This window comes from Trachurus japonicus, chromosome 20 (assembly GCF_045865225.1).
Source record: "Trachurus japonicus isolate A0001 chromosome 20, Traja_1.0".
Taxonomy (NCBI): domain Eukaryota; kingdom Metazoa; phylum Chordata; class Actinopteri; order Carangiformes; family Carangidae; genus Trachurus; species Trachurus japonicus.
The window spans coordinates 24,574,263-24,588,914 of NC_140926.1; the positions used below are offsets into that span (position 1 = coordinate 24,574,263).

Below are 14,652 nucleotides of genomic sequence, written 5' to 3' on the forward strand. Positions count from 1 at the left end.
TGCTCTTTTTTGTTATCAAACCTTTTTAAAGGGACAACGAGGAGTTTCTATTTGGTTATAAAAAAGTCTCACGTTAATGTGAATGAATCTACGCTACCCACACTTGTTAATGGGCCCATTTTCCATAAATATATTGTTTTGTCTCTATTGTTATTTTGTTATTTTCGTGGCGAGTCATGAGAATAACGCCGCCGAATCGCCGTTTATGGTGGGAACTACGACGGTATCTGATCATCTTCGAACCTCTGGCTTTAATTCTTGATGAATGAAAACATGAGTCTGTCTTGCGCCGGTCAAAGAATTTCACGGTGCGCGCGGAGGCTCATAAATGTAGTGTGAAAACGCTTTGCTTTTCCAAAACTCCTCGTTGTCCCTTTAAATGCAATTTCAACCTAGGGAGCCTGAAAATGACAGATTCCTTTGTCAATACTTACATTTTGGCGGCCGTAAGGCAAGACAAACACTCAAATAGCCTTCAGAAGGTGATATTTCCATGATATGTCCCTTTAAATGAGTCTCAGGTGGAAACAAACGGTGTATCAGAGTATCTTGTCTCATCAGGTTCAATAAATAACGGCATTTCCTCCATATGTCCACACAACACAGGATCTGTTTCCTACGACAACATTATATCTACACACAGAGACACTATTTATTTATGTTTACACTTGCAGCATGATCGCTGCCTGACACACACCGCCCTGGACACATCTGTGTTTATCAGTGTTTGTGACAAGCTGTCCTCAGGTGTTGGGTGGTCTGTGGTGCAGCTGCTGGGCTCGCCGTCTCTACTCGTGTTACCGCAGGCCAACTGTGGCCCGCGCCTGTGTCGTCGTGGCTCTATCACTGTCACATCTACAGTGTGGAAAAGAATCACAACCTCAAGGCAAAAAAAGCATGGATGGATGAGACAAATCCAGTTTGTGGGGAAGAGACTCAGTGGAGGAAGAAGAGACAGAAAAGTTTAAAACAGAAAGAGTTCAGAAACAGAAGGAGGAGCAGTGACTGGAATTAGAATGAGAGAGCTGGAGATGAATGGAGTCACCAGGAGTCTGACCGGAGGCTGTGAAAGTTAAAATCAACTCATTCATTAAAAAGCTGCAGACCCTACACCCCCCTCTCCTGCCTCAGGTTTATTGATTCATTGATTCGACACCAAAGAGGAAGAAACTGCAGCCTCAGGTCACTATCACTTCTCAGGCTGCTGCACCGTTCCTCCTCCCTCACTTCCTGGCCCTGCATGAAAGCAACCGAGTGGATTTTACTTCTCTATGTGAATGTTTCCGTGTGATGAAGATCCGTTCTTCCACTCCACATCCAGGTCACAGCAGATAATCTACACTGTTACACTGACGATACTGGACAATTCATGTCATACACCAATCAGACATAACATCATGACCACCTGTCCAATATAGTGTTGGTCCCTTTTTGCTGCCAAATACACAACAAACTACGCTGCAGTGTGTATTCTGACAGCTTTCTATCAGAAGCAGCAAGAAGTTGTTCAAGGGATAGTTCACCCAAAATTGAAATTTCACTCATTATCTACTCCCCCTCATGTGGACTAAGGGCTGGGAGAAGTTTCAGAGTCCTCCGTGGCTTCTCTGAGTTACAGGGGGTCTCGGCGTAGCAGTGCATGTCCATATAACGGTTGCAAATGGATACCAACTGTCTTCGTAACAAAAAGAGACACCAAAAAACATCCAAATACCTCCATGCTGCTCGTATGGAATGTCAAGCTTGTTTTGTAGCGGAAGCTTCTCGAAGCTCCTCTTCCCGGTTCGTCAAATTTGGATGAACTGGGAAGAGGACAGACCCTGGTTCGTCCAAATTCGTCCAAGCTTGAAATATAAACTTATTTAATTTTTTTCGGGACAATTTCGCATTTCGGGGCTTCAATACAAGACGGACATTACATACGAGCAGCTTGGAGGTATTTGGATGTTTTTTGGTGTGTCTTTTTGTTACAATTGACGTTATATGCACTGCTACACTGAGACCCCCTGTAACTCAGAGAAGGCACGAAGGACTCTGACACTTCTCCCAGCCCTTAGTCCACATGAGGGGGAGTAGATAATGAGTGAAATTTCAATTTTGGGTGAACTATCCCTTTCAGCAGTCTGAGCAACAGTATCGAAGGTTACGATATTGTAACCCTAGTTATATTAACACAGGCGGAGCCCTCTACTGGACTCTATGGGTATATCTCTCCTCCAATCGCGTACGCGCGATGGCCCACTGAAATTTGCATGTACGTAGCCGGCCAGTATGGCGTGCCTACCTTTCCCGCCCTTAGCGGGCTATATAAGCAGATGCACCGCCAGCTGCCCTCATTCCACCAAACTTCAGCGTAAGGCGAAAGAGCGGCAGGGCCCTAAGTAGAGGGCTCCGCCTGTGTTAATATAACTAGGGTTACAATATCGTAACCTTCGTTATATCTCACACAGGCTTCGCCCTCTACTGGACTCTATGGGTACAGTAGGCGAAGCCCCGATTTATGTACTCCCTGCCGCGGGAGAGGCTCCGCCCACTGACCACACCAGCTACCGGTTAGGTACCAAGACCCAGTCACCACTTTATTAATCTTAACCACCGTATGGAGTGATAACGGGTCCAACTTCATCCCAGTTAGCAGCACCTGACTAGGCTGGGTGAAGTTGTGGTCTAACCTCGCAGGGGTCTCAACCCTAGACCTCCTGCGCACCTCATTGACAGTGTCCTAGCAGAGCACAGTCCAATGCAGGTGCATGACACCCTGTGGGGATCAAGTATTAAAAAACACTTGACACATCCTTCCTCTCACATGTCCTGTGACCCTACAGTGAGCACAGACCTGGAGAAGGAGCCTGATACATCCAAGAGATAGAACCTTATGAACGGGCAGGGTGAAGACCACGATGCCGCCGTACATATGTCCTCAACACTCGCACCACTGAACAGGGCCGTAGACGTCGCCACACTTCTTGTGGAGTGCACCCGGACCACAGTGGGCGGTTCTCGACCCGCTTGACTGTAGGCTGAGAGGATGCATTCACACATCCACCTCGCCAAGCGTTTCTTGGACAGGGCTCTGCCAGCCATCCCGTCACCATAACACACAACCAACTGGGTCGGTGTTCCTGACAGTGGCTGTTCGGTCGACATAGTATGTCAACGCACGCACAGGGCATAGGAGATGCAGTTTCGCCTCCCTCGAATCCTCATGAGGGGGAGGGTGAAAGCCTCCAACTGGATGATTCTGGACCGAAATGAGCTCCTTATGTTCTTAGGAAGAAAGGAGGGGTTCGGTTTAAGGATGGCACCACTGCGGTCCCCGCGAAGGAGTAAACAACTCGGGTGGACTGACAGGGCACACAATTCGCTCACTCTCTTGGCTGACGTTAGAGCAAGAAGCAACGCTGTCTTGAACGACAACACCTTTAAGGAGGAGCGTTCCAAAGGCTCATAGGGGTCCCTTGTGAGGGCCTCGAGTACCAGTGGTAATTCCCACTGTGGTACAGAAGTGCGTGCCACTGGTCGTAGCCTTCTGACCCCCTGCAGGAACCGTTTTACCAGAGGGTGGGCGAAGACTGGACCTCCGCCCAACCCTTCATGGCATGATGAGATGGCTGCAGCGTAAACCCTAACAGTCGCGTGAGACAGCCCTCTATCAACCAAAAGCTGTAGAAAGGAAAGAGTGTCTCCCACTGAGCATGTCAGTGGGTCCACTTCCCTCTCTTCGCACCAATGCTGGAAACCTAACCACTTAGCCCTGTAACAGGCAATGGTGGATCCAGCCCTAGCCGCTTGGATGGTTTTCACCACCTGCGCAGTCAGCCCAGTCCGCATTAACCTGTCCCTTTCAGGGCCCAGGCTTGAAGTGACTGGCCCAGGATTGGCAGCGCCTGTATTGCGCCAGCCTCCTGTGACAGCGCCCCCCGGATTTTGGGAATGGGCCATGGTGGGGCCGCCATCATTGTGGTCAGCTCTGCGTACCACGGAGCCGACCACCGGTCGGGAGCCACCAGAATGACCCTCAGCCGCTCCACTCTCACTCTCTCCAGTAGCTGGGGGATGAGACGGAGGGGGGGGGGGGGGGCATAAAGTAGCCCTCTTGGCCATGGAGCGTGTGCAAACGCGTCCACCCCCAAGGGTGGATGGTCTTGCGGGCTCAGGGAGAACCAATGGGGGCAGTGGGTGTTCGACCTGTTGGCAAACAGGTCCACCGTTGCCCTCCCGAATCGTGTCCAGATCTGCTGTACCACTTCTGGTTGCAGTCTCCACTCGTCTTCCAGGGGGCCGCCCCTTGACATGAGGTCGGCCCCCCTGTTCTCGATTCCTGGAACATGGAGGGCTCTCAGAGATTGTAGGTGCTCTGAAGCCCATGACCACAGGTTCTCCGCCATCGCTAACAGGGCAGCGGAATGTACACCGCCCTGTCTGTTGATGTAAGCGACTGTGCGATTGTCGGTCCTCACCAACACGTGTCTCCCCCTTAACAGGTGACTGAAGTGTTGGAGAACCAGGAACACTGCCTGTAACTCGAGGAGGTTGATGTGGCGGTCCTCCCCCGGAGGCCACACACCACCTATCGCCCTCCCCAGGCAGGTGCCTCCCCGCCCCATCAGGGAGGCGTCCGTGAACACCGACGTGTACGAGGTCACTCGTCCTAGTGGTGTCCCGGTCAACAAATGTCGTGGGGACCCCCAGTACTGCAGGTTGCCCCACACTGTTGGGGGGACCGTCAGCAGCCGAAACTTCTGCCTCTTGAGGTCTAAGCGTAGGCTGGCGAACCATCTCTGCAGGCGACGCATGTGCAGCAGTCCTAGTGGAACCACCGGGTGAGCTGCTGCCATGTGCCCCAGTGCTTGCATGACGGTCAAGGCTGTGACACGTGGACCCTGTTGCAGCTTGAGAACCTCCTGCTGTAGGGCTGTCCGTCTGGACTCTGACAGAGTGGCTCTCAGGCTGACAGAGTCAAGCACAATCCCCAAGTATTCGGCCCGCTGGTTTGGTTGGGGGTTGCTCTTCTTCCAGTTGATGGCAAAACCCAACTTGGTCAGGTGAAGTATCAACTGAACTGTGTGAAAAATGGCCCATTGTTTGGACCTGGCCATCACGATGAGGTCGTCCAGATAAAAGAAGACCCTCATCCCCTGGCTGCGCAGCGGTTGTAGCGCTGCGTCCACACATTTGCTGAACGTACTAGGGGCCAGGGAATAGCCAAATGGCAGCCTGTTGTATTCGTAGGCTGTTTCCTGGAATGCAAAACACAGGAACTTCCTGTGTTTTGGTGCCACCTCGACGTGAAAATAAGCGTCCTTCAAGTCGATGGTTGAGAACCGATCGCCTGGTTGGACGAGTACCAGCAGCCTCCTTGTGGTTAGCATGCGGAACGTTTTGCGACCGATACGTGTGTTCAGGGCACGGAGGTCCAGGATGGGTCCGTAGCCCCCTGTCTTTTTGGGAACCAAAAAGTATGGGGAGTAAAAACCTCGTTCCTTGTCGTGAAGAGGGACAATTGACACGGCCTGTTTTGATAGCAGGTCCTGAATTTCCCCCTCGAGGAACTCTATCTCTTGTTGAGAGGATAGATTCATCTCTTGTATGCCCCTGAACGCTGGGGGGAGCCCGCAGAACTGGAGAGAATATCCTAGTCTGAGGGTCCTGTCCAGCCAGTCTGTCAGTACGCAGCTGCTCTGCCATGCTTCGTAAAAACACGTGAGAGGACGCGCAGACAGCTGTGGAGCAGCTTTTAGGAAGCTGTGGTACACAATTTTGGCCCTCTCCGCCGCCAAACCCGCCATAAACGGGAGTTTGGCCCATGGGGGGCCCTCTGTGAAAGGGCTGAGTCGTCCCTGAACGCACCAGGCCCGTTGTCCGAGCTCGCGGGGCCGTCCGTGAACGCATCTCTGTTGTCCGAGCCGGCGTGGTGTCACCTGAACGCACCACCGCCGCCCGGCACCTCACCGTCATGACGTCCCTGCTGCTGTTAGATCCGCCCGTGGAAATAACAGCCACAGGACCAGAGCGGTCAGACACGTTGGCCGCTCCACTGCTGTTTACCGGGGAGACAGTTCGTGTTAGCCCGGCCGCTTCACTGGAGCGGCGTGGGTTAAACGAGCGTGAGGCAGCCGTCTCATTGTCCGGAAACACAGCCCTGCCGTGCTGCTGCGAACGATGCTTGTCACCGCTGTAGCCGTTAGCTCGGCGGTGACAACCATCGCTCCACTGCTGTTTACCGGGGAGACAGTTCGTGTTAGCCCGGCCGCTTCACTGGAGCGGCGCGGGTAAGACGAGCATGAGGCAGCCGTCTCGTTGTCCGGAAACACAGCCCTGCCGTGCTGCCGTGAACGATGCTTTTCACCGCTGTAGCCGTTAGCTCGGCAGTGACAATCATCGCTCGTCAGCCGGTCAACACGCTGAGCCGGACGCACCGTGGAAGTGACACGGTGTCGGCTAGCAGCGCGCGGGGCTAACTGTGTGGTCGCTACAACCAGTGGGGAGGGATGTTTTCTTGTGCAGCCTCGCCGGTTGTAGCGCTCATATAGAGGGACAACGGTAGCTTTTACCCGGTTGACAACAGTGCTCCGCTCTACCGCGTCTCCCACAACGGGGACGGTAGAGGGTGTGTTGTGTGAGTGTGTTTGTGAAACCGTGACCGGGGGGCCTTGCTTGCCGGGCCCGCTTCGGGGATGTGACGGTGTAACACAAGCCACCGGCAGCCTGACCGACGGTGTAGCGGTGACTACACCGGCCGGGGCTGCGCGGCAAGCGGGGAGCATGGTGGAGGTGGGAGGGGGAATTTTTGCTCTGTTAGTGAAGTAACATGTTTTAATAAAAACATTTTTCACATCCACAGAACAGTGAACACAAGCAGAACATACAGAACCATATGAACAATGAGGGAGGGCGGCGAGGCAGTCTGCCGGTGCCGTCCCTCCCGTTAACTGTCACTCTGGTCGCTGTGTGCCCCAGGACAGCTTCGTCCTGGGTGTGCTGCGAGCCGCCGCGGGACGGGACGCCCTGGGGTCCCGTGCGGGGCGTTGCTGCGGCGGGCCCGCTGGGGCCGGCTGTGGGTCTGCTGGGGGATCCGCCGCGGAGAAGCCTCTTCGCTGGCGGCGTAGCGTAGCGGCGGGGCAGCTTGACCTCTCCCTTCTGCTTGGCGGCGACAGTGAGCGGTAGATGACGGCTCAGCTGCGCCTTTTCCTCCTCCAGCCTCTTTAGCCGCTGCGTCACCGTAGTGAGGAGCCAAAGAGACCGGTGCAGCCAGAAGATCCTCTCGGTCCCTTCTGGGGAGGGTGGTGAGACCTAGCCAGACGTGGCGAGAGCCGACGCCCGACAGTGACATCACTCGTCCAGCAGCAGTAGCAACTCCCTGTCTTGTTCATCTGACCGATGGTCCGGCCGAGATACTCCATAGTGTCAGGGGAAGGGGGGGCGTCGCGCGGGAGTGAAGCCGCCGCTGCTACGCCCAGCACACCGAGGTTGTTGCTGCTGCTGCTGCTAGTTGCGCGCCCAGCTGGAATATCTTGTCAAAATATTCCAGCGTGTCCTTATCCTGCAGCAGCGGTGGTAGTGGCTTTCTGTGTCCTGACCAGCCGGCTGAGTGCGGGATAATGAGCACAGCCAGAGCGTCTTCGAGCAGGGGCACACCGGGGAACACAGTCTCCGTCTCGCCCTGCACACGCGGAGGCGGCTCACCGGCTTCGGGGGCAGTGGGGGGGGGGCAGGGGAAGCCCGACACACTCCGCTGCAGTCGTCATGACTTACGGGAAGTTGAGCTTGATAGAAGCGGCGCCAAACACCGTCGAGCCGTCGGAGAGGTTGAGTTCATCCTCCTCGTCTCGTAGCGGCGGCGAGTCTGCAGCAGAGGCTGAGGCGGGTCTGGGCGGCGAAGCTTCATCAGGCGGCGTGGAGGTGGTGTACGCTGGAGCGGCATCCTCCTCCTCCTGCCGTCGCTGCTCCAGCCCGGCGGTGGCGCGCTTCCTCCCGAGACGCCCGAAGCAAAGAAGATGCAGGTCTGCCGGGGCGATGATGCCAGCAGCTCTAGGCGTTGTTCCTGAAGCGGCGACTCCATCCTAGGAGCTAGTGTGACAGTGGGCACTCGCCGACGCTGAAGTAAAAAGGAATGAGGGCAGCTGGCGGTGCATCTGCTTATATAGCCCGCTAAGGGCGGGAAAGGTAGGCACGCCATACTGGCCGGCTACGTACATGCAAATTTCAGTGGGCCATCGCGCGTACGCGATTGGAGGAGAGATATACCCATAGAGTCCAGTAGAGGGCGAAGCCTGTGTGAGATATAACTGGTCTGTTGGATGGGAGCACACGGGCCAGCCTTCTCTCCTCACGTGTGGCCGCTTCACCACTGTTCCTTCCTTGGACCAACTTCTGATAGATCCTGACCACAGCAGACTGGGAACAGCCCACAAGAGCTGCAGCTTTTCAGATGCTCTTACCTAGAGCTCTCAACGATATCGATATCGATATCCTCCGCTATTTTGCTGTCTTCATGGATCTGAGCTTGCTGTTTCTTCGAATGGGCCTCCAGTACTGAGACCAGACTGTATTTGCACCTAAAATGTTGTCAAAATCGGCGCTCATAATTCCCACCGCAGCCTCCATGTTTCAACCGGGGGAAAAAAATAGAAGGTGTGCAATAAAAACAACGAATACACCCCAATCACTGAGATGCAGATTTGCATGGGACTAGTATTGTCACGGGACGTCTGTGGGGTCCTCTGATAATTTGTAATAATTGTGGAGGATATCTGTGATCTTGATCCTGTGCAAATGTGCCATGTCTGTAATTTGTAAAGTAAAAATCCCACCGAATGACCTCAATATTTCACCAAACACAGACGTCCCGTGATAATACTATCTGCATCTGAGTGATTGGGGGATATTTGTTGTTTTTATGGTTGCCCCTGATATATACATCATCACGTTGATATACGACATACTTATTAAGTGACTGTGGTTTATACATGGCTCACGTACCCATCTGTGTACGCAACCGTGCTTGTGTGCATGCGTGACCAAGTGTACTTGGCTCGAGCACACCTCTTCCAACCCTACTGGGCCAGGAAGCGTACCGTACTCAAGCACAGTACACACAATACACTCACACTAGCCAAATAAGCTGGACTTAAGGGGGCAAACGTGCATGGGCATGGCAGCTACGATTGCCTAGTGTGAGTGCACCCTGGATGTTCACTTGCTGCCTAATACATCCCACCAACTGACGGGTACCATGGTCAAGGCCCAATCCCATTTCTCTTACGGTAACACTAGCACTCCAAAGGGAGATACCCCTTGATGATGAAGTGAGACCTGTTCGAAGTTGAGACCGTACCCTACGCAATGGGACACCACTTAGCTTAGCCGACGTGGTGAGCGACCACGTAGGAGCCACAACCTGTGGTGGGTTTCCATGGTTTGTATTCATGTTTGTAAATACCAGCTCCAGCTGTTGTGTTACCTGTCGCGTGGGCTTTCATGACCTTCCTTTGTTTGACAAATCAACAACCAAGAAATTCAGGGAACAGAAGATGCCGATAATGCACCCGAAAAAGCTAGTGCCACCTGCAATGAAACGGAATAAGAAGAACAACAGTTCGCAGGGTAATTTCATCTTGCACTACGTTCAAAGTCTACCTCCGACCTTCCTCCGATTTAAGGAGTAGTTTTAAGAGTTGAAAAGCACTTAAGAATTGGGACACCCTACCACTACACAAGAACGCACAAAACCGAGTGCTAGGGCCAAAATCAAGTGGAAGTGGGTAAAATGGGACAGGGCCCAGGTGTTATTCACTTAACCTGTCAGTGCTTAGAATCTTATGTGTGACCAGTGTATGTCAGTAACAGCCTGAACGTGGGGATGTGAGGATGGACTGTTGTGTCTCAGCAGAGGTGAAGATGATAATACACGACTTCTGTCTTCCATAGGGCTTGTGATTGGAATATCTGAGTAATGCCATAAAGGTTTTTTTTTTCTCTTTCAAGTTAAGACAATATCTTGAGTCTGATTGGTGAGGCAGTAACCCTGGTTTGTGTCCACTGGGACTCAGGTCCTGTGATGGAGTCCAGTGGTTCCTCCCTCCAGGCTCCAGACCTCCCTCTTTCATTTTCCATTAACTTCCCCTTAAGTTTCATGTACTACATTTTCTGTCTGTTTGTGAAGCAATAAAAATACATCAACAGACCACCTAAAGGCTGCAAACATATTCATGCATTAACAATGGAATCACACTCATTACCTGGTGTATGTGGAGAACATTTACTCGTACAAATCATTCTGCCAGAACAGTTTTCTGTTTTCCTTGTGATCTTTTTTTCTTCCACGGGGACACTCGACTGTTATCTCTCTCTGCTGATGTGATGTTCCACTCTTTGTCATCCTCAGCTTCAAGAACGGATCTCTAACGAGGGAGCGCATCAGGGACGAGTGTGCTGGAGGATCATGGGAAGTTTTTTCTGCTGCTTTGAGGGACACGCCGCTCGGAAACAAAGGAAACATAGGTGAAGCTTCCTGTCATCATCTTTTCCTTCCTTTTCTCCATTCTTGTCTCTTTCTTTCTTTTCTGCTCTGCTTCTATCTTTGTTCATTTCTTCCTTCCTTCCTTTAGTTCACTTCCCTTCTTTCTTTCATCTTTACCTCCATCACCCTCCCTCTTACCAGTTGTTTGGTGTGTTTCCAGGCTTTTATTTTGACACGATGGAGATCACCCCTCCTGCAGTGGGAGTTTATCGCTTTGATCAGGATGACGCTGAGGTCGGTTGAAAGACAGTAGACACACACACACACACACACACACTCAGAGACAGAGACAGAGACTCTACCTGTCTCCTCTGTCCTGGTCCTGCAGGTTTCCTCCTTCAGTCCTCAGGTGGAGGTCCGGGCTGTGGTGGAGGGTCAGTTCCTGTCCAGGAGAGTCCACGCTGAGCGGCTCGGCTACTCCATCCGTAAGATCCTTCACTCATTCTTTAAAGGAATAGTTCACCCAAAATTCAAATTTCACTCATTATCTACTCACCCTCATGTCGACTAAGAGCTGGGAGAAGTTTCAGAGTCCTCCGTCCCTTCTCTGAGTTACGGGGGGTCCGCGCAGCAGTATCTGTCCATATAATGGTTGTCAATGGATACCAACTTTCTTCGTCCAAAAAGACACACCAAAAAACATCCAAATACCTCCATGCTGCTCGTCTGTAATGTCCCTCTTGAAGCCCCGACATGAGAAATTGTTCCGAAAAAAATCAAATAAGTCTATATTTTAAGCTTGTTTGCAGCGGAAGCTCCCAGTGTCTCGGTTCACTGCTCTTCCTGTGTCAGTGCAAATCTCTCGTGATATTTAATTTTTTTCGGAACAATTTCTCATGTCGGGGCTTCAATACAAGAGGGACATTACAGACGAGCAGTATGGAGGTATTTGGATGTTTTTTGGTGTGTCTTTTTGGACGAAGAAAGTTGGTATCCATTGACAACCATTATATGGACAAATACTGCTGCACGGACCCCCCTGTAACTCAGAGAAGGGACAGAGGACTCTGAAAATTCTCACAGCTTTTAGTTGACATGAGGGTAGTGTTGTCACGATACCAACATTTTGGTACCGGTATCGGTACCAACATGTTTTTCGATACTTTTCGATACTTTTCGGTACTTTTCCAAATAAAAAGAGAACACAAAAAATATCATTATTGGCTTTATTTTAATAGAAAATCTTAGAACTATAACATATGCATCAGTAAATAATCAGTAAATCGGTAAACAGTCACTGCTGCTGCAGGAGTAAAATTCCATCTATATTAATCTGAACTCTTCCTAAATTAAAACATTAGTGGTCTGTTTAAAAATGAATATCAACTTGTTTTCTTTGCATTATTTGAGGTCTGAAAACACTGCATCTTTTTTGTTATTTTGACCAGTTGTAATTTTTGGGAGAAATTGTTATCAGAATGAAACACAAACGTTCATGTTACTCAAACACACACACCTATTGTTTCCCATACGTAAATTTGCCCCCCCCCTCCCCTCTCCGCGTAGCGCTCCTTCGCTGTGCTCACTCACTCACAGAAAGAGAGAGAGAGAGAGACAGAGACAGAGACAGAGAGAGAGAGCATGCCAGTGGTGATCCGCGGTACAAACGAAACGTATCAACCAGCACTGTTTGCATTAATTAACGAGTCTGTGGCGGCCCGTCTCTCTCGCGCGCGGCGCGCACACACACACAGAGATACACACATAAACACAGGCACATGGACAGGTGGCGCTGTAACGGTAATAAAAACAGCACCTTGCTTCGTTTGTGGCTCACTCGCTCGCTCGCCTCGGCTCAAATTACAATGCGGCGACTTCACGCGGCGACGTCACCGCTGCCGGCGGCGCAAAATGAAAGTATCGGTCCCATCTAAGCGCAGTATGGTACCGTTTTAAATGCGTCAGTACCCCGGTACCAATCTAGTACCGGTATACCGAACAACCCTACATGAGGGTGAGAAAATAATGAGTGAAATTTGAATTTTGGGTGAACTATCCCTTTAATTTCATTCCTTCATCCATTCTGCTCTGGTCTTCAGGCTGAGTCTCTCCTGTGTGCTTCTAGTTCCAGGGACCAGAGTGTTGGCAACAGGAGGAGCTTCGTCCAACAGAGAGATCCTACAGGTAAGTGACCTGTCCTACCTGTTCACCTCACCTGTGTCTCAGGTTAGAAAGAGGAAGAATCTGTAGTTGTGCTGCACACACGGTTCAGAGCTGTTTTCCACTCCTTTTGGGGCAATATGCTACAACAGACATGAGCAACTCATTCCACAAAGGGCCAGGTCCTGTGTGCTGCTGCTTGGTTGGAACAAAAACCTGCAGCCAAACTGGCAGTTTATGGGTTGCCCATCCATGTGCTAAAGCAGCGGTTCCCAAACTTCTCAGCCCACAACCCCCTAAATAATGGTGCCATAGACTGTGACCCCCACTATCCCTGGAGGTGACATGCACACAATGGCCCTCATTTATCAAACTTGCGCAGGATCTGGTGTAGATTCTGGTGTAAATATCAGTGTACGGCAAGTGTCACGTGTGATTTACTAAAAGTGTGTACGCTGCTGATTTCGGCGTAGAACCGGCGTGGTGGTGATAAATCCGGCGGCTGAAAACGAGCGTAATTTAAATGTCACGCCCCGATATATTCCTGCTTTAGAGGCGTCGCCCTGCCCCTTTTACGACATGGAGACACGGAAGACGGCCAAGAAGAGGGACTTTACCGACATTACCGCGTTGAACAGGGAGAGGGCGGCAACATTAAATATCTGGACATTGATAGATTGATAGATTTTGTGATTGATAAGCGTCATCCCGGTGGATGGAGGCTGCAGACGCACGTGTCACCGACCACGTCAGGAAACACAGCGACCTCATGAAATGCTCCTGCAGTTTACTAAACACAAGTGACTGAGGAGAAATCACAGGCATATTACTGCTGCGAACGCTACTTTATGACCATCAGCACCGCTGGCATGGTTCGGCTGATGGAGGGATGTGAAACACCGGCCCGATGTCCCGCAGACAGGTCCCGGTGACGGGAAAAAGAAAAGAAAAGAAAAACACTCCGCCGAGATCAGCTGCACCTGGACAGGTAGCGGAGCTCTCCCCCCCCCCTCCCCCCGGGCTCCGGTGTCCGGCAGAGAGAGAGACTGAGGAGCCGTTCGGTCATGCTCTGGTGCTGCAGATGTTGGAAGTTTGTGTGTGTGATCTACAATAACAGGTCTGTCTGTCATTGACTGTTTCTGTTTACACAGCTGATTAACGAGCATCTGTCACGTCGTGGTTTTTAATTCATCTCAGTTGCCCAAAATAAAACTCGAGTTATATTTTCAACACGGACTTGGTTTTATCGTTTCTTTTTTTTTTTTTTTTTTGGCTACTTTTTATCTTTTTATCAATATAAACAACAACAACATGTGGTCCACATCGCTGCGTTATTAGACTATGGTTTAATAATCATTGTGATACAGCAGCACTCCTTCCTGCATGTTCTACGCTGGTTCCAAATGTGCGTACACCTGGTCAGAGCTGGTGTGAGATTTGTGCGTACCGTACGCTCACGCTCAGATTAATAAATGCCGATCCTTGCGGTGAATTTGGTGTACACCCATTTTTTTGGTGTACGCAAGTTTAATAAATGAGGGCCAATAGGTGTATCCAAACACTGGCATAATGGCTACACAAAAGAACAGAACAGCCTGATGATTTTACATATAGCTATTTACGTAAGGGATAATGTATAGTTCGGAGGTTGTTATGGAGAAATAAACCCCGACAGGTTGTATGGATCGCGTCGGGGTTTCATTCAACATGAAGGGGTTTATTTCTCCATAACAACCGACCAACTGTACATTATCCCGCTTATTACACGGTTTACGAGTGAAATAATTAATTTGAAACATAATGTTGATCAAAATACGACTTTCATCGATTTAAAATTGCATTTAGCGAATCTGTAAGACTGGTCACTTCCGCTGTTTTGCCGAGCCTCCTCCGGGTCGTGCATTTGAAGCCTTTGATAATCAATCAGTGGATTGATGGATTACCATATACGTATTACGGTGTGTGTATTGTGTGTAGTCGTATCTGTCATAAACAAGAGATTAACTTTACTGTTTACGGGGTGCGTTTGT

At 50.7% G+C, this 14,652-nt stretch overlaps 1 protein-coding gene across 1 annotated transcript in view; it reads left to right on the forward strand.

The window, feature by feature from the left end:
• The window catches only part of xylb (xylulokinase homolog (H. influenzae)), a 72,390-nt gene that overhangs the window by 11,763 nt on the left and 45,975 nt on the right, over positions 1–14,652 (forward strand). The window contains exons 13-16 of the mRNA XM_085763172.1: positions 10,388–10,503; positions 10,683–10,756; positions 10,851–10,947; positions 12,588–12,646. Coding sequence (XP_085619298.1) covers positions 10,388–10,503; positions 10,683–10,756; positions 10,851–10,947; positions 12,588–12,646 — 346 coding nt within the window. The remainder of the gene's footprint in view (positions 1–10,387; positions 10,504–10,682; positions 10,757–10,850; positions 10,948–12,587; positions 12,647–14,652) is intronic.